The sequence below is a fragment of the Triturus cristatus genome, chromosome 2_2 (assembly GCF_964204655.1).
Source record: "Triturus cristatus chromosome 2_2, aTriCri1.1, whole genome shotgun sequence".
In the NCBI taxonomy this organism is placed as follows: Eukaryota; Metazoa; Chordata; class Amphibia; order Caudata; family Salamandridae; genus Triturus; species Triturus cristatus.
In genome coordinates, this window is record NC_140582.1 from 611,139,579 (window position 1) to 611,159,171 (window position 19,593).

Genomic DNA, 19,593 nt, shown 5'->3' on the forward strand with positions numbered 1-19,593 from the left:
AGAGAAACCTAGGTCGTCGAAGCACGCCCCCGAAAAGGCGCGCTCGACGCCGTAGGAAAAAGAGCCGGAGGCGACTTCGACGTCAACATCGACGACATCGAAGTGAAGCGCCAAAACTCTCGACTCCGAACAGGCGGCCGAAATGGAGAGGAAGAAAAGAAGGCTCAAGGCCAAAATGGAGAGTATCCTCCAGAGGAAGAAGGTTTTCGAAGAACGGATGAGCAGATACACCATCCCTTTGAAGCCCTCGACGGTTGTAGAGGTAGAAGTCGAAGAAGAGTTCGACGACGACGACCCGCCGAAAACTCCAGAACCAGCAGAGCAGCAGGACGAAGAGGGCCTGTATTATTACGAGGGAGAAGGCGAAGAAGATCGACAAACAAACTTGGAATCGACCCCCTCGATGGCGCAGGACCTGGATTGGCAGGACCTCGACGCCAAAAGCTCAGAAGAAGCCGTAGAGTGTTTTCCGTCGAGGCCTTCGCCGCCAGACGGCATTGGCATCTACAACATGGTCATCAAGAATGCTGCAGCAATGTATGGGGTTAAACTAGAGGAAGAAAAACCAAAGGCCTGCTTCCTCTTAGAAACACTGCTACCCACTCAAACTAGGAGCCAATTCCTTCCCATGCTTCCAAGTGTACTGGACCAGGGCAGGGAAGCTTTCAAGGAGCCAGCTACCTGCAGGTCGGTCACCCCTGGAACAGAGAAAAAATATAAACATTCCTCGAAGGATTCAGCATATATCCAGGGATCCGTACCGGCCGACTCCATTATAACGGCGACAGCCAGAAAAAGGACCCACATTCCCACAAACTCTGGGCCACCTCCAGACAAGGAGAGTAAGAGGATAGACCTCACAGGGAGGAAAATAGAGAGGAATGCAGCAATTCACTGGTGCATTGCGAACTCCAATGCCCTAATAAACAGACATGCGTACCAACACTGGGAAGAGGTCGGACAGCTACTCAAACATCTCCCAGAACAATACCAGCAGAGGGCAACACACCTGGTGGAGGAAGGCAAGACCATGGCCAACACCTGCCTAAAATCGGCCCTGGATGCGGTGGACACCCACGAGACAAACGAGAAGAGGGGGACAGCAGCAATCCACCTCAAAGTGACTCCGCTGTACCGAACGTGCCCACCCACACAACATCTTTACGGGGGCGGCACAACAAAAGGCTCAGAAAACAGTTACAAACACACAAAGGAGAAAACAGCGAACACGTAACACCGGTAGGAGGCAGACTAAGACACTTCTTCCAGTAGTGGAAGAAGATAACAACAGACAAATGGATACTAAACATCATACAGTTCGGATACTGTATAGAACTAGAAAAAAAGCCACCAAACAGGAGGCCAACCAACAAAACGCGCACAGAAAAAAAGCTTGCGCTCCTCCTGCAGGATGCACAAGAACTCCTCCAAAAGGAGGCAATAGAAACAGTGCCGTTCAAAGAAAGAAACAAGGGAGTGTACTCCAACTACTTCCTCGTGCCAAAAGACCCATCCTGGACCTACGATTCCTAAACCAATACATAAAAACTCAAAAATTCAAAATGACGTCCCTACAAGAAGTTATACCACAAATAAGGGACGGGGATTTTATGTCCACTATAGACCTCAAGGATGCCTACCTACACATTCCCATGAACCGAAAACACAATCATTTACTGAGATTTGCCATCAACAAAGCGCACTACCAGTTCACGGCCCTAGTCTTTGGACTAAAATCCGAACCAAGGGTCTTCACAAAATGCCTAGCTGCGGTAGCTGCGCACTTGCGGAGACAGGGAATTCATCTATATCCCTACCTAGACGATTGGTTGGTAAAGGCGAATTCTTACAACCAATGCAAACTGCATGCTTAGCGGGTCACGCACACGCTGACAGAACTAGGATTTTCGATACACGGGGGGAAGTCCTCGATAGAACCAGAACAGGTGAAGATCTTCCTGGGCGCACAGATCAACACCATTCAGGGCAGGGTGTACCCCAGAAGGAAGAGAACCTTCGCACTACTGAAGGAAACACGTCAATACCGGAAGGTTCAACCTCTGACTGTGAGAACAGTGAGCAAACTCATGGGGATGATGGCGTCCTGCATTCACCTAGTCCCCAATATCCGACTCCACATGAGACCATTCCAGGAATGGATACAGCAGCAATGGTCACAGGCAACAGGGAGTTGGGAGGATCTAGTGGTTGTAACGCACGCAGTGCAAGAGGAGATCACATGGTGGAACAAAGAGAACATAACAAAGGGGAAACCATTTACACCACCAACTCCAACAGTGACCATCACAACAGACGCATCCCAAATAGGATGGGGAGCGCACATGAACCACCTCCAACTGAGGGGTTTGTGGACACAAACGGATGCGATAAGACACATCAACTACCTGGAACTAAAGACCGTGTTCCTTGCCCTAAAAGCCTTCCAGAGACAATTGTACGGCCAGAGAGTGTTGATACAAACTGACAACACCACAACAATGTTCTACATCAACAAGCCGGGAGGCACACAATCTGTGGCGCTATCAAGCCTAGCACAGGAGATTTGGATTTGGGCCATCCCACTACAAATAGACCTCCTGGCGATACATCTACCAGGGAAGGAAAATGTGGAAGCAGACTCAGCAGACAGACATCGGCATCCCACAAGTGGGAGCTCAATACACAGGAAACGCAAAAGCTATTCAAGAAGTGGGGGACCTCACAAATAGACCTGTTTGCAACACACCTGAATGAAAAATGCCAAAACTTCGCATCCAGACAGCCAGGGCAGCAATCCCAAGGAAATGCCCTATGGACAAGCTGGTCGAAGGCATTTGCCTACGCTTTTCCCCCGATACCGCTGATACACAGGGTGCTCAGCAAATGCAGAACAAGCAACATGACACTGATACTGGTAGCACCACAGTGGGCCAGGCAGTCCTGGTTCTCACAGATAATGGAGATGGCGTAGGGGCTACCACACAAGTTCCCAATAAGAAGAGACCTGCTCTCAATGCAAAACGGGGAAGTGCTACACCCAGAACCGGAGAGCCTCAGCCTAGCAGTTTGGCTCCTGAAGACTTAGAGTTCGCACACCTAAAACTCCCAGAGAGCACGCTGGCGGTGCTGCAGGAAGCAAGAAGACCTACCACACGGAAGTGTTATGTAGCAAAATGGAAAAGGTTCACCCAATGGTGCCTCAAGGAAAAGCTACAAAAGAGAATCACCAGGGAATCAACAGTGCTAGGATATTTAACACACTTGATAAAGAGCAACCTAAGCTACACCTCGCTAAGGGTTCACCTAGCAGCAATAGAGCCTACACAAGAGGAGAAACGGGGAAAAGTTTCTTTACATCCCAGGTGGTAAAAAGATTCCTGAAAGGGGCAAAACGACTCGCCCCCCCAAAAAGGGAACTACCACCGGCTTGGAACCTCAATGTAGTTCTCACGCAACTTATGAAGGCGCCCTTCGAACCCATTCACAAGGCCTCTCTACATATGCTCACCATAAAGACAGCTTTTATGGTAGCAATCACCTTGCTACGCTGGGTAAGCGAACTGCAAGCGCTAACACTACAAGAACCCTACATTCAAATTCACAATGACAGGGTGGTAATGAGAACAGACCCACATTTTATGCCAAAGGTGGTGTCAAGGTTCCACTTAAGCCAGACAATACAGATACCAAGTTTCTTTCAGAAACCATCCACGAGCGCAGAAAGGGCACTGCACACTCTGGACGCTAGAACGGCAGTGATGCATTACATTGAGCGAACTAAAGATTGTAGGAAAACAAAGCAATTCTTTGTGTCTTTCGCAAGCAGTTTCTTGGGAAGACCAGTAACAAAAGGCACCATCGCAAGATGGATTGCAGAGACAATACAATTCTGCCACAAGCAGGCAGGACAAGAACTACAAGGAGCGGCACATGCCCACTCTACAAGAAAAAAGGGAGCAACAATAGCCTTCCTGGCAAACACACCCATCCAAGACATTTGCCTGGCTGCAACATGGGCCTCAGTGCACACGTTCACTAAGCACTACTGCGTGGATATACAGATGAACAAGGAAGCACAAGTAGGACAAAAAGTGCTTTAACATACATTCAACAACCAACGCTGATCTTCCACCCAGCCGCCACAAACTTAGCAAACCGCTACAAAGTCTATGCACAGCATAGTGAATCCAGAAAGATTCACGCTGCAAAACAAATAGTTTCTTACCTGTCGGTGTAGTTTTGCAGCTTGAAGACTTTCTGGATTAACTAGCGAACCCACCCACCTCCAACAGAAAGATGAGACAGGAGGATGGGGATCAAAAAAAAAAAAATGGAAAAAGACTGATAAAGAAGAGGATGAACAAAAAAAAAAACACAAGACAAGAAAAAAAGAATCCGAACATGGCGCCCAAAGGTGGGAGCTTCCGGAGGAAGCACGCCGACGTCACGGGAGGACACCAAATGGTGGGACGTCGACGACCACCTGGGCCACGAAAAAAAGAGAAAAAACACTACGATTCCGGACCCAACCACTAGACTGCAGAATAATGCACAGCATATTGAATCCAGAAAGTCTTCAAGCTGCAAAACTACACCGAAAGGAAGAAACTATTTGTTTTCTTTTATGGACATCATGTAGGAGACGTTTTACTGTTTGGTCATTTAAAGTCCCGAAAAGGAAATCTTGTTTTTATGCTTGGCTCCTGCTCATTTGTCTCTCATTGACGTTTAGTGATATGGATTTAACTCTAGATCTTAGTCTTGACACCCACAGAATCCCTATAAGCGACTCTCCCTTTAGCCAACTGGTTGTGGGTAGAGAGGGTCTGATCCCACTTCACCCCACACTGCGGACTCACAGGTGAGATCTCTTTATTACTTTAATGCTATAGTCTGGGCAGGGCTGGTAAGAAAAGTGAGCACAAACGCAAGCTTTTAGGCTTACAGGGCACAGGTTTATAGATTTTGATTTCAGATGATTTCAATATACATAATGTGTGCACCATTAAACACGTAATAGCCTGTTTCTCTGCAGGCTCTAGGTGTTTATTTGTTTATTAAGGCTTTTATGAAGTGCTAAAGGTCTCATTTTGGTTAGTTCATGAAATGGAACCACAGAATGACAGTGTGGAGAGGTCAGAGATACATTAAGAAGAAAATACTTTATCTGTGTGTACACTCTGTCATTTGGCTTTTGAATGGCCATTTTTACAATCTTGAGGCACATAGCGGTGACCCAGCGGTATGGGCTGGTTTAACAAAATACCCTAAAATGACTGCAAAGAGAAGTTCTTTTAGAGTGGAGTAGGGAACACGGTGATACAAGGTTTTGGCCAATGATGGATTAGCTGTGTTTCACATCATAGAAGTACAAATGTGGTTCCAATGATCATGTGCCCTTTTATCATCCGATTAACTTTTTGTTCACACAGTTTTCTCATATTAAAAATCGGCCAAAATGTTACAAATCATTTTTATTGAAGCTGCAGGGAAGCAGTAGCTTAAGCCAAGAAAATCTTTGTAGTGGAGAGTGTTTTTGTTTCTGACTATTGCTCCTCGCCTATTAAAAAATGTGATTTATGAAACTAAAACTTGCGTTTATGCGCCAATCTAAGCTATAACTGCAAACCTTTTCCAGTGCTCCCTCTTTAGATAGCATTGATAGCTGGGACATTTTGTTTAAGTGATTTATCGTTCAGCCTGAAATGCTTAGATGTATGGGGTGAACGGTTTTATGTAGACATGGGATTATGCAATGAAAGCATTGTCCGGATTTCGAAACCATTAGCAGGCCATTAATGAAGGGGCATGTTTTTCTTTCTACTCATTTATAACTAACACATATGTAATTACTTTAATTCAGAAGATTTCTACCTTACTTAATTCCTGGGGGAGAAACTCAATGGACATTTATTTTTATTTTGCTTTGTTGTGGTTCACTCCTACTAAAGTGAATATGGAACAAAAAGAAATTACATGTTGATGTTTCCTGAGCAGCCTCTTCGTAAAAGCAAGCCAGTACTGGCAACTTATGTATACTTGCTTTGATGATGCCCTTAATTGCCACCCCAACATTTTGTTGTAAATAGAGATACACTCTTCTAGATAAGAAGTCAGGTAGCCAGTCACGTAGGTTATAAGATGAATATTTATTGAAGAAGATATCTCCTGAGTTACAGGCAAATAGGAAAATGCCCCACCAGGAGCATCATCATCACTGCTGAGCCCAGTCTCTCCAACTGACACTCTTACAGGCACTCATCAACATTCCATTACAACACACACACACTGCTCAGCCAGCCAGTGGGTATATAGCAAGCTATATACCCGCATAACTATTCAACTGTGTTAAAGAGACATTCTAATGTAAAACATACAGTTATAGGAGTAGTTTGTAATAAAGAATTTTCTTTAGCTTAATACCATTTGATTCTATGTTGCAAAGAGCTGCACTGTAGGGCGTAATGCATCTGCCTTGGCGAAATAAAGCAGATCTGATCATGGGGGTGGTAGTATATGTGTTGTAAAGTTTCCTGACGCTGCTCTCAAAACCCCACCTAATTAATTTTCACTTGGGACAGTGACACCATTAAATGGAAATCATTTAACTTGTTCCCATCACCATTTTCAATCTACAAATTGGGGTGGGGGGAGGGGGGAACAGTCATAAAACCCTGATATTGGTCTACTTCATGGGCAGCACTGTTTTTGGGGTGTACATTTAGAATATTAAGTATAGATTATCAGGTGTTGTATACATACAACAGGTAAGTATGTATAGATTTTCCTCAACTAACTCGACATGTAAGTACTGTGGCAACATATTTATCTTCAAGGCACATAGATGTTGTAAGAAAGTGCCCTCTTTCTGCATGGTTGCCCCCACTTTTCGCTGAACTGCTGATGTACTTTGACTGAGTGTGCCCTGGGCTCTTGCCATTCAGGTACCCGGGGCCTATGTTCTTTCTCTAAAACTTCATTGAAGACAAAACCCAATTGGCACTCTCTGGCCACAGGTCAGCCCTGGTAAATGGTACCACAGGTACCCTGGGCACTGTGACCAGGGAAAGCCTCTAAGGGCTGCAGCACTTTTTGTGCCGCCCTTAAAGGCCCTGTACCTTACACTCACACACTGCCTTTGCAGGCTTCGTGTTTTGGTGCAGAACAAAGTGAAGAGTCAACATGGCTCACATCCCTGTGTGCCATGCCTACAACCCACAGCCCTGGCATAGATCAGCCACCCATTTAGCTGGGTGCACTATACCAGTGGTGAGGGTACAGGTGCATGAGCCCTGTATCCTTACAGTGTCTAAGCCAATTCTTAGACATTGTAAGTGCAGTAATGCCATTAAGAGTATATGGTGCTGGGAGTTTGTCATTGCGAACTCCACAGTACCATAATGGCTTTACTGAAAACTGAGAAGTTTGGTATCAAACTTCTCAGCACATTAAACCCACACTGATGCCAGTGTGAGATTTAATGAAAAATGCACACAGAGGGCTTATTAGGGATGCCCCCTGAAAAATTACCTAACACTAGTGTTCAGGCTTAGTGGCTGCTCCACAGCTGCCTCCACCAGACATGTTTCTGGACCCCTGGGTTGAGAGCCTGCTGCTTTCGGGGGTCTGAAACAATGCACATCCTGGGACAAGGTGCCAAGCCTCCTCCCCCAGGATGGGCAGGGTCCACGAAGGGGAAGCTGTAAAGGCTTGCCACCTTTGTGAGCTTCCCCAGGCCTTTTGCTGCTCCCAGCAACTGGTCTCCACTGGTTCTGTCTCCCACTTTGGGCGGTAGAACCGGCAGAAAAACCAAGTGAGGAAGGGAGGTGTGCCCACCCTCGCAAACCCCACCCCTCAGGTGGGAGAGGCGAGGTGAAGCACAACTCTCAGCTCCTGCCATCTTGCAGATGGCGGGACCCAGCCAACCAGAGTGAGGCATATGCCCCCCTCCGACTGGAGGGTGGTATAATAGGGGGTGTACTCACCCCAAGGAAGGGACCCATTGGTCCCAACCTTTTACTTACCTGTAACGCTCCTAAATCTAGTATTTAGGGGCATCCCTGAACCTTGCCTCCTCAAACAAGCAACGACCAAGAAGAAAAGAAGACGACGGACCGGACAGCTGTGCCGAAGCTAAGAAGTGGAGGACGCACACTGACTTGGCCCCAGCCCTATCGGCCTGTCCCCACCTCGAACCTGCAAAAGCAAAACTCCGGTGTGTCCTGCAGCCAGCAACCTCAAGAACCCCGAGGACTTGCCCTGCCTTCCAAAGAAAAGACTTCGTCTCCTGTGAACACTGCATTTGTCCACCCACAGACTCGAGCTCCGGCTAAATCCGCGAGTCTGCACCACTCTACACCCGACGCCCCCGGCCCGAGTTCGAGTGGCCCAACACCACAAGGAGGTCTCCCCGGCGATTCTGATCAGGTGATCTCTGACCTGCCTCGTATCTCCCAGTGAAGCCTGCAGCCTCTTTCTGGAGGACCCCCACCCCACCAGAGCTGGTAAGAGAAACCCAACGCCTAAAGACACCTCTGCACCCGAAGCCCCACGACCATGGGTGACCCAACCGACTCTGTCGCAGCATCCCCAGGAATCCCAGCTTACCTTTCCAACTGGTGGTCACCTCCAGATGATCTTCGTCCCCGAGCCTGCAGTCTTTGTTTAAACCGGAGAATCCCCATTGCAATCAACAGGGCACTTGACGCCAAAACAGCACCCTGCACCCAGCCGTCCCCGCGCAGCTGCGGGTGTACTTTGGGTGCTAACTCGGATCCCCCTTTGCCCTGGGCCTAACTAAAGGGGCTTCGCTCCCACAACCCAGTGGCCTGCTCGTAAGCAGCCACCAACCGGAGGCCCCCTGTCCCCCATTGAATAACATTGGGCCTCAGCACTCCGCGCCCTGCCACCCTAGTGCTGCTGAGGGTGTAACAAGAGTGCATCCTTGACCCTGGGGGAACCTTTGTTCTAACCTCAGAAACTCAACCCCAAAGACCGATTACTTACCTGGTAACTGTTAACTTCATTTCTTTCCATAGGAACCTACTGACTGTTTTTCTCTGAAAATTTGTCCAAGTGTGGAGTTGATTTGTATGGAAACCGGAAGAATTACAATTGTGCAAAACTGATTTTACTTACCTTTTCTCTAGGAAATGTCCCAGTGTGATATCTAGGCATATTACACTGAGTAGAAAAAGTAACTTGAAAAGTAATCTAAATAGTAACGAAAAAGTAATCTGTACTGTAGTTTCAATACCTTGACTTACCTGTATCTCAGACAACTGCATTTGAACTTGGATTCACTTGTAAACACTGCATAATCTTTTGCAAAGCATTTATTTCCTGTGCCAGGCTTGGCTTGGTTCTAGAAATAAAATTGGTCTGAGTTCAGTCTTTGAGTGTTTGACATCATTTGCTGATTGAGTGTGTACAACAAATGCTTAACACTACCCTCTGATTCAGCCTTACTGCTTGCCCACACTACCACAAATAGAGAGTAAGGTGCTATCTACTTTTACCTCTGCCTACCTTTGGGGTTCCACTGGACTCTGTGCACACTATACCTCATTTTGGTATAGTATATACAGAGCCAGCTTCCCACAGATGTGAGTTAAGAATAGTAAATGTAAACTTACCTATATGGACACTGTCAACAGCATTGCCTGCTTAGACCTGTAAAGTGCCAGGAAAAGCCTTTACCTCATCCAGCAGCCATACGACCAATTGCCACAATCACACCTAAATATAGATGATCCAGAAACTCACATAGAAATCTCACAACGTATAGAACCATCCTTACAGACATCCCATGAACTATCGCACACCCTCAAACTATAGACCACACACTCCAATTCATGCTCATCAACACTGGCTCTGCAGTACTTCAGACAACAGACATCGCAGACCTCATCACCTATCACAAGCTTGAAGCCCTCTTCATCACAGAAATATGGTTCACTGCCATGTCTTTCTTTCATCAGGCTACAGCATCCATTGTGCACACTGCACACTTAAGAAGGGAGGAAGCATCACTGTCATCCATTAGTCTTCCTTGTCCTGCACCCTAGGCAAGCAAGTAACACTCAACTCCATGGAGCTTCTTGCATGCCTTTTCCATCTCGCTGTATCTCAGACTGGCACATTCCATCTCATCTATAGACCTCCTGGGCAGAAGAATGACTTCATTAATGAATTCTCGTATCTCATTACCAACATGTCTATCCAACAACTTGAAAACTAGCTACATCATTTATACAGCTATCACTAAAAGCACACCCCTTATCCTGCAGGCAAGCTCACTATCTGATGGATATCAACACAGCACAACTTTTAAAAAAAGAGACACCCTTTTCAAAGTCACTGATACGCTCAAAATGGCATAGCATGTCACACAACCAACACGCTGAAAAACCCACATCCCGTACCTTATTTTCTGAACATCACCAACATTTCAATGCAAACCACCCATGCCCTTGGAATGAACCCTCTCTCCATGCTTGTCCTAGCAATATACCAAGGTCAACACAACATAAAAGACCAAACCTTCAGATCCTCCAAAGACCTCTCTATAGACAGCATAATACTTGCACTCATCTCTCACCCTATCAACCCCACATCTGATGGCAACAACCTTCGAAACAACATTTTTTGGGAAAGCTTTGTGAACAATCTGGCCCAGTTACAACCCAAAAATGCAAACCAAAGCCTTCAGTACCCTGGTGCTCTAAAGACCTTGTTGGCAATAAATGATCCATTTGCATACAGGAAAAAAATTGGAAGAAAAACAGAACTCCAGATAACCTCTTGATACTGAATTCCCTCAGCTTAACACGTAGATAGCTCACCACATCAGGCAAAGCAAAGTTCTATACCAACACCATCAAAGATGCATTCAACAGAAGCAGAACATGTTCAAGACAAGCAGTCAGTGTATCAGCCCCCTGCTGGACCCACCTATTCCTCATTCCACAGAAAAGTGAAACCCCATCAACCCCTTCTTCCATGAAAAAGAAAGCAGAACAAATGAACATTGCATGCTATTTTTGTATGTTTCAGACAGTTACTAGAATTGTGACAGTGACTCTAAAATTCCCTTAGAACTTATTTTCACAACATTATGTTGTTACATTTTCCATAAAATCATGAAGATGAACATGGTCTTTTGACAGATTCTCAAAATATTTCTTGTTGGAAATGGCCCTTTCTAGGGTGTTTTTCCTTGACTTTTTGCATTTGTTCCTCCTGGTTTCCTGCTGATCTATGTGCTAGCTTAAGGATTTTGAAAGCTTTGAAACTGCCATTCAGTGCCAAAGTACTGTGCTTGTCCTATACATACTAGTGATAGGTGTAAACCCGATTGGCTGATTTGAGTTAGCTGTAAGTCCATTGTCCAGTGGTAAGACATTTAACTAGGTCATGCAACTCAAATACTACCCCTTGGACCCAGAGCACCGGTTGTGTCAACCACAGGGGTAGCTATTCAAACATACCACAGGTTTGCCATGACGGGGCCTATGTGTGTAGGTTACTGTTACTCAGCTTGGCATTAAAAGCTACTTGCCAAGGTTCTGCATGTCTCTCGCTACATCTGAGTTTACCCTCGGGGCAGGGTGCGTTGTAGAGAAGACAAAGGACGTGCATGTTACATGTCCTTGTAGTGAATACCACTGGATGGTGTGTTCAGTACTCTGAGGCCTGCTTCTCGCATTGATTAACATGGTTGATCTATGGAAAGGCTATTGGACTGTATTTCCTACATGCAGAAAATTAGCAGTAATGTGTTTGGTATCGCTGGATTAGTAATGGCAAATCCTCTCCAGCAGTGAGAGTTGATTTGACATTACTAATACGCAAATGACATTTTGGGAAAGTGGGCATTTCAATGCTCGTGGCTCTCTGTGTGCGTGTCAGCCTGTCTCCAACCAACATCTGGGTGCTGGGTGGGACAGCTCCATATGTGTGTTCCTGATATAGGGCCATAAACTAGGGGCACTCAAGGGAAACTGCAGACCTCTGACTCTGAGGGGCCATCCAGGGACGGATAAGAGAGAATGGAATTGGCACCTGCATTCCAAGGGGAAGGATCCTTGCCCCACTAAAGATATTAATCACGCCTCCCAGGGTAGGATAGCAGACACATTTAAATTTAGAGGGGGCCTGTGAATTTCAAAGGTGGCCTTTTGAACTGATCTCATCTTCAAAGGCCGTTGTGGGTATAACTACTGGGCCTTCGTCCTCAGGTTTTTAGAGACGCTTTTGGGATTGGAACCATACTACGCTGGTTCGACACCTAGACATTGACAAGAGGATCCATTGGGGCAGGATGGACTGCAACTGGATTATCCACAGACTTGTGTAGGCCTGGAGCTTGTTGTGCTCCATGAAGGGGACTATCTCTTGGTGGAATTTGGCTGGATGTTGCTGGCCTGTAGTTAATTGCCAACTGTCATGGCTGGCCTCTTGCCATGAGCTCCCAGGGACAGAAAGGATCTCCCCATTTCCACAAGATCATAAGGACTGAGCAGGGTGCAGCCGAAATGGGTGGAAATTATCGTCGGTTGAGACAAGGACCGTCCTGACATATGCAGTAATCACACTGTCCAGAGGAGTGTGCTCATAAAGATCAGCAGCCCACCTGTGGTGCCGCAATGTTAGGAATTCGAGGAATACTGGGGAAGTTTGCCGAGTCCTTAGGGACCCGAGTGTGTGACGGGAAACCTGTGCTAGCTCGCACTTCGTAGAGTGTGGTGTCCAAGTGAGAGGTGTTGGGGGATGTGTGCCGAGTCTGCGGGACCAGAGCCGGATGTCTGGACTGTCTCTGACCACCATATCAGGAGGACGACAGTGCCTGATGTCTTGCCCCTGTCCAAGGTCACCGGCTCCCTTCCCCCATACCCACACCATAAGGTACTCTGTTGTTGGTAACATCGTGGCTGGACCCAAGGGGTCTCTTTGTGCCTTGTGTGCACCCACAGCTGGCTGCCTGGAGCAACTGCGGCTCGCACCTCCACTTGGGGGGCAACATTTCTCCAAATTGGAAGCGCGCCAGCTTCTGTTGTCACAGTCATTTGCCTACGGGGGGAAAGTGATTCCACACTCATGAAGGTGCCACTGGGTGCCTTGACAGCCTATTCTGGATGGACGAAACCAAGTAACAGTTTCCTCCCACTTTAGGTGGTCCCGACAATCTAATCAAAGTGTCGCCATTGGGTGCAACGTGTATCGTTGGCTGGTGTAGTTTGAGTGGCTGAGGGGCTGGGTCAAGAGACATAGCCAAAACCTGTGATTGCTTGACCATTACAACTGTTCGGGGAATGCAATATGTGGGAATGTCGTGATTTATGCTAATGTGATAGTGAGAAAGTGGAATACTTCTGAACAGTCTACATATATGTTTCTGTTGTTGATGTAGGAAGGATCGCTTGGATAGTGAATACCTCAGAGAAGTATGCACATGGTTTATGTTGCTTACGAGGCTAGGGAGATAACAAGGCAAGTGAAGGCCCATGACTGGTACATATGTGTTGATGCCTTTCTGCTGCTAATGGGAAAATTCGACAATTGCATATAACTGTAAAGCATATATCCAATGTGTATTCTGTTTTGATTTCAATATGTGTGTAATGCAAAGACCAGTGTTTTATACATACGGTGTGGAGTCTTTTTGTAGTGTACTCAGTGTGTTGCCAGGGTGGTGCTGGGCCAATACTTTATACTTTGATCCTGAGGATAAGCCTGACTGCTCTGTACCAAGCTTTCAGAGGGTGAACACAGGTTGTCTGACAAGGGTATCTTACTAATCCCATTTAGAACGGTGGATCCTGTCTGGCTTCGGTGCGTCCCAGCCAGCCAGAATCCACTGGGTCTAACAATAATTATTTCCAGTTATTAGAAGATGCTAATATACATGTTGTGTGTTTTATTTTGGCCTTTATGCCATGGGACTCTGTCTGTTTTATATGGACGGGGGTAGGAATTTTATATTATTACAACAGCTGCACTTTCACCAGATTTATTTATTTTAGATATTTGTACTATCGTCTGATAGTCCAGCACTGAGGCTGACACAGACAATCAGTGAAATCCCTCTGATGTTAGCTAGATGTTGGGAGTACATACTATCATCTTGGCTAGTTCCAACACTGGAATAAAAAATAGGGTGGAAGGATATTCGTACGTGATACAAATGACCTTAAATTCGATTTGTTCTGAATCCGGTTCCAATTGAGTCATTTTCCTGGCAATGGAAGTGTATTCCCACTTACCACACGGAGCACCTCAGAAAGCTGCAAGATCTAACATCATTATTTCTTTTGACAAGCCAGAATTACACATGCATCGATATATTCATACACATGTTGCCAAAAATGTTTCAATAAAAAAAAAAGTTCTCTAATGTAAAGATAATTAACTACGCAATCCCAAGCTTTACAGTAAAGCTAAACAAATCTTTCTGGAATGAGTAAGCTGTGCTGCTTGTTCATCCCCTTACCTGTTCTCAGTAGGCCATCAAGAGAATGTTATGGCTTCCTGCCAGATGTTTCAACACATAGGGGAAAGGTTTATTAGTTGTCTTTTTGAATTGCTTTATTGTGCTATTTAAAAGCAATTCAGGTCACATGTTGTGAATATTCAACGTTGCAGTGGTATTTTCATTTTTGGACCTTTCATGGCCATATCACTAATAAGTAAAACCGATAAGCTAAAAGAATTAGTTAAAGCCGAACCTGCCTTCAAGAATGTGGACCAGAAGTCACGTGGGATGCTTTGGGCTGATTTTGTCATTGTGATCTCATTGGTCTCTGTCAGTGAGGCATTGTCGGTGAGTGAGGTTACCTGGAGCCAGCGTATAATCACAATGTCTACTTCTGTTTAGGTCAGCAGCTCTCATTATAAATTTGTGGTTGGTGCCGCAGTTGACTAAACGATGACCTTGAAACCTGGATGTCTGGGCTCTAGTCCCGACTTTGATACTTGTGCAAACACTGCACAAGATAACGAACGTTAACGCGTTGATCATGCTCGTGTGTTTTGTTAAATACCTAAATCTTGAAGTATTTCACTGATGTTTTATTATATGTTTTACCTTCTTTTTGTTCGAGTCCTCGATAGCTCCTCTAACTGCATTAACTGTTGATTTTGCTCATTTCTTTTTTGTTATAATTCCTTAATTCACAACGCGCCTCTTGGTTCTCTCTATTGTATGATGTTTTACATTGCGTGCTCTCTGGCTCCTCTGATACCCCCTACTCTTTATTCTTTGAATGCTTTTTCTCATAGGATGTAACTTCACTTACCTTCATTATGTTTTGTATACTTGCTGGCGCCAACTCTGTACAGCGCTCTGATACCCCTTTGGGTCTTGTTGGCGCTTCATAAAACTTTTCAAATAAAGTAAATAAACTGCAGGATTCTGTGTAAGTCAGTGGGCTCGAAATTATAAATATGTGCAGTGTGAGGATGTGTTTGCATTGTGTGTATGTGTGTGCGCACACACACTGTCACAACACAGTCCCCTTCATTAACACTCACCTACACTGCTAATCTTTGTAAGCATTCTACCAACTACTATCACATTGCTGCCCTGATCTTAAGTAAAGGATTTTCTGATAGAAATATTTTTGGTTAAAACTCGTTCACTTCCCAAGCGTGCACACTCTATGTTGCAGACTTGTGATCTCCATTCAGCATTGTGTAGCTATTATATTCATCTAGTGTTGTGAAAAGACTGGGCATTGAGACCGTCTGCTTCCGTTGTATTGGTTCGCATTTTTTTTGCCTGGGTGAGACCAGACTTAGGCGAGGGCCAGCTCCAGACTAGCGCACTTGTAAGTGCATCCTTCTGTGAGCCATGGTGGACACACTCAAGACAGCTGCTGAAATCTGCTCGGAGAGAACCATACCTGTTTAATTTGTCTTCGGTTTCCAACCAAGCCGCATCAGTGAAGCACTGCATTGTGTGCCAGGTGCATGTCTGTGTTTATTGTTCCACTAAGTGTGCATGCACCCTTTCTCTCAACCAATATTTTCTCTGTTTTAGGTGTGCAAGTATGATTATGTGGAGATCCGCAGTGGTCTTTCTTCAGACTCCAAACTGCATGGAAAATTTTGTGGTACAGAAGTACCGGAAGTGATCACCTCGCAGTACAACAACATGAGAATTGAGTTCAAGTCTGACAACACGGTCTCCAAGAAAGGCTTCCGGGCACACTTCTTTTCAGGTACAAACACACGGTTCCCAAATTTAGCATTGCTCAGTTTGTTTTCCTGGGTAGTCTTCATGTTTAATATTAGGTCATGTGTGCTTCATTCAGATTTCACTGAGGCAGTTTTAAATTACTCTTCATGGCAGCAAAGGTAATGTCATTGTGCAAGTGGACTCTTTTTAACTGAATTGTGGATTACATATACGTCATGAGTGTTTCGCTTTGCTTTATTAGTTTAATATTTGAAAAATAACCACTCTTTTAAAAACAATATAGATAATTGTCGACCATGTACTTATTGGTGAACACCTCCCATTCTATACTTTGATTGACAGCCCAGACTGCCACTCTCTGTTGATGAAGGAGATAATTGCACCGCCTATACTTTTGATTTAGCGTGTTCATTTACATGCATTCTTGCAGCACGCAGGGAATACGACACGCGCTCCAAAGTCAAGTGAATGGAAATCAGTCACTTTCTCTTCGCTGCTTTCAGTGCAGCGCATTATGCCGCGCTACTCAGAAATACTTGCTGACCACTACATTTCCACTGGCAGAACCACACAGATTAGCTGCTACATTGTGGAAAGGGCATCTGTAAGGTCACTTACGTTTGAGTTCCTTGTACAATTCATTTTCAAGCAATTGTGCTAAGGAGATTTTGAAAGTTAACCCTTTCTTAGGTCAATGGAAAGACATTTCTATGGTCTGTAGATGAATGACTATAATGTCAGATTATAATCTCTAAATACAAATATTTAATTGCAGATATTTGGCACCATATTGTAGTTTATGTTCTTAACTGGCATGCCATTAAAGGCAGGATGCGTGTTAAAACAGTCTCTTGATGAAAATGTTGTCGCCAACATTCCCCCGTCACACCCGAGGCCGCCAGGGCGGCACATAGAGTCTCACCGAGGAGGACCCTGTTGCTTGTATCTCAGGTTTTTGGAAGTGAGTAATATGACGATTTCACTGCAAGACTGTCGAACTCTGCCCACGATTTAGGATTCTTAGGACCCAGACTTGGTTTAGCATGTAGCATTATTTTCAATCCAGAAACACGTTTTGATATGTAAACAAGAAAAGAAAATATAAAGTAATGATTTCATGAAAAAAGCCAAGGTGTCGTAATTGCTTGGCTTGAAAGGCACACTACGTTTAATTAACTTAGAGCCAGGGCCGGCTTTAGTGATAGTGGCGCCCATTACTGTCATCTTTGTTCGCGCCCCCCCAAAAACCTTCTCCACAAATTCCCTCACTATCACGCTCCACCAGTGCCCTTCATCTATCAATAGCCCTTCTCTTACATGCATTTTATTTGTTTTATAATGATACTCGTACCTGTGTACGGTGTAAGGGCACTTTACGTAACATGCACATTATACAGAGCCAATGAATCATACCTATGTAAACCAAAGGCCATTGGAAATGAGGCAGAAAACAATGATGATTACAAGGTCTAGGGTCACCGATACTATTAGGCAGTATATTTTGAGAGTGTTTAGTCTGGAGAAGCACAAACTCAGGATTTAAAACGTACCACAGTGGTTGCCTTTACTAATAAGAATGTATTTCTACCCACAGGAACCCTTGTCAGCAATATTAGGATAACGAAACATGTTGAAAAACATAACACTCTGAACTATACCATGCAGTTTGCATGCAACTTTTTGATGATAAATCATTGTTCACTATCCTTTATTAGGGTTGCAATTTATAACTGCAAGTAACAAAAGGATCTTAAGGACAAAAGCAGTAACCTCCTGATCTACCACAAAAATACAATTCTGTGATTTGCGTGATACATGTTGTTTGAGGCAGGCATATCAACCCTCTGTGCTACTTTTTGGTGAGTGAAAAACTTCCACTAGACAAAACTCTGATCTCTTTGCATCACAATCATTAATCACCAGAGTTATCTTTACTTTTTTATCGTTGCCTGAAAACTGTTGGACACACAAGGAACTCAGCAGCAGGAGCTGTTTAAACCCATGTTATTTCTAAGCACGCGCCATCCCCCAACTGTCAGCGCCAGGAGCGGCTGCATCGGTTGCACTGTCCTGGAGCTGGCCTTCTTAAAGCTCCTAGGCCCATCTGTTCTATTACTGTAGCTGAAAAGCGAGCATGAAAAAAACGAAGGCACAATTTAGAAGTGTTTTTCACTTTTTGTTTGCGACTTCCCTTTCTTGCAAGCTTATATCCTCATAAAAAGTGTAGATGTTTTGTTTTTCGATCGTGATATGGATGTTTTCTTGGCAGACTGACATCTAAAGAGACCTCCCATTAAATCGAAACAATGCCTGGGTTTGGGTGGAGCAGCTGAAAAGATGCCTTGTGTGCCTGCGCTGGGTGGACATGAAATATGTGTACTTACTAAATTGCTAAGTCAGTGGGTTTTAGCATAGGATGTGAAGTGATTGTTTACTTTCATACTGAAATTGGTAAGGAAATAACAATGGCACCAAATAATTATGCAGGAAGAACGTGTACTTGATACATAGGCATATGCAATAAGTGATTTAAATAAGATTTATTCCCACTGCTTCACAATGCGTACAGTGAATGATATGCAAGTCACTATTATGTGGAGGCTGCAAAGAAAAATATTTCTAAGAGAGGATGGAGTCAGTCCAAAAAAAAGTAGTAAGTGTACTTATACCTAATTATGAGATGAAAATCTTAAATCAAGAAAATTCCTACGAAACTGTGCAGTTCTGCACGTAAAGAAAAGTGCTGCGGACAAATGAGTACTGTACTGATTTTGTTATGCACCTTTAACATGTAGCTGTTTAAAAAAAAATGTTTTAATGCAATTTATTTTAAAATAAATATTCTCCTTTCAGTAACACGATTTTATCACAGATTAAAGCTCCTGAATTTAGAAAAGGGATCAGCCGCGGTCGGTAGTAGGAGTTCCTGCAGGGCGGTGACGTCGGGAGGGGGAGGGGCAGGGTGGGGGGTAGTAAACTATGGATTACGGAGGTTTACAGGTAAGTAAACATATAAATTAATAAAACGAATTTCGTTGCGTGCACTGCATCCCCAAATGCGACACAGTGCACGCAATGAAATTCGTTTTATTAATTTATATGTTTACTTACCTGTAAACCTCCGTAATCCATAGTTTACTACCCCCCACCCTGCCCCTCCCCCTCCCGACGTCACCGCCCTGCAGGAACTCCTACTACCGACCGCGGCTGAAAGGGATGTTATCAGTAGTATAGTTGTAGAAGCAAGATTCCTATCAGTCTCACTGGTGCTGGGACACCCTCTTGTCTACGGGTTCAGTAAATGAGGATCGACACTGGAGTGGAACAAAAACACAAGTTTATTATATCTCTTGAGATGGCTCTGTCATACAGACACTACAAGTGCCTGAGAGGGA

The 19,593-nt window shown here is 44.7% G+C and overlaps 1 protein-coding gene across 2 annotated transcripts in view; it reads left to right on the top strand.

Annotated features, from left to right (window-relative positions):
* Positions 1–19,593, top strand: part of TLL1 (tolloid like 1) — a 416,213-nt gene that overhangs the window by 323,009 nt on the left and 73,611 nt on the right. For both annotated transcript variants that reach the window (XM_085641791.1, XM_085641792.1), the window contains exon 16: positions 16,040–16,220. In XM_085641791.1, coding sequence (XP_085497917.1) covers positions 16,040–16,220 — 181 coding nt within the window. The remainder of the gene's footprint in view (positions 1–16,039; positions 16,221–19,593) is intronic.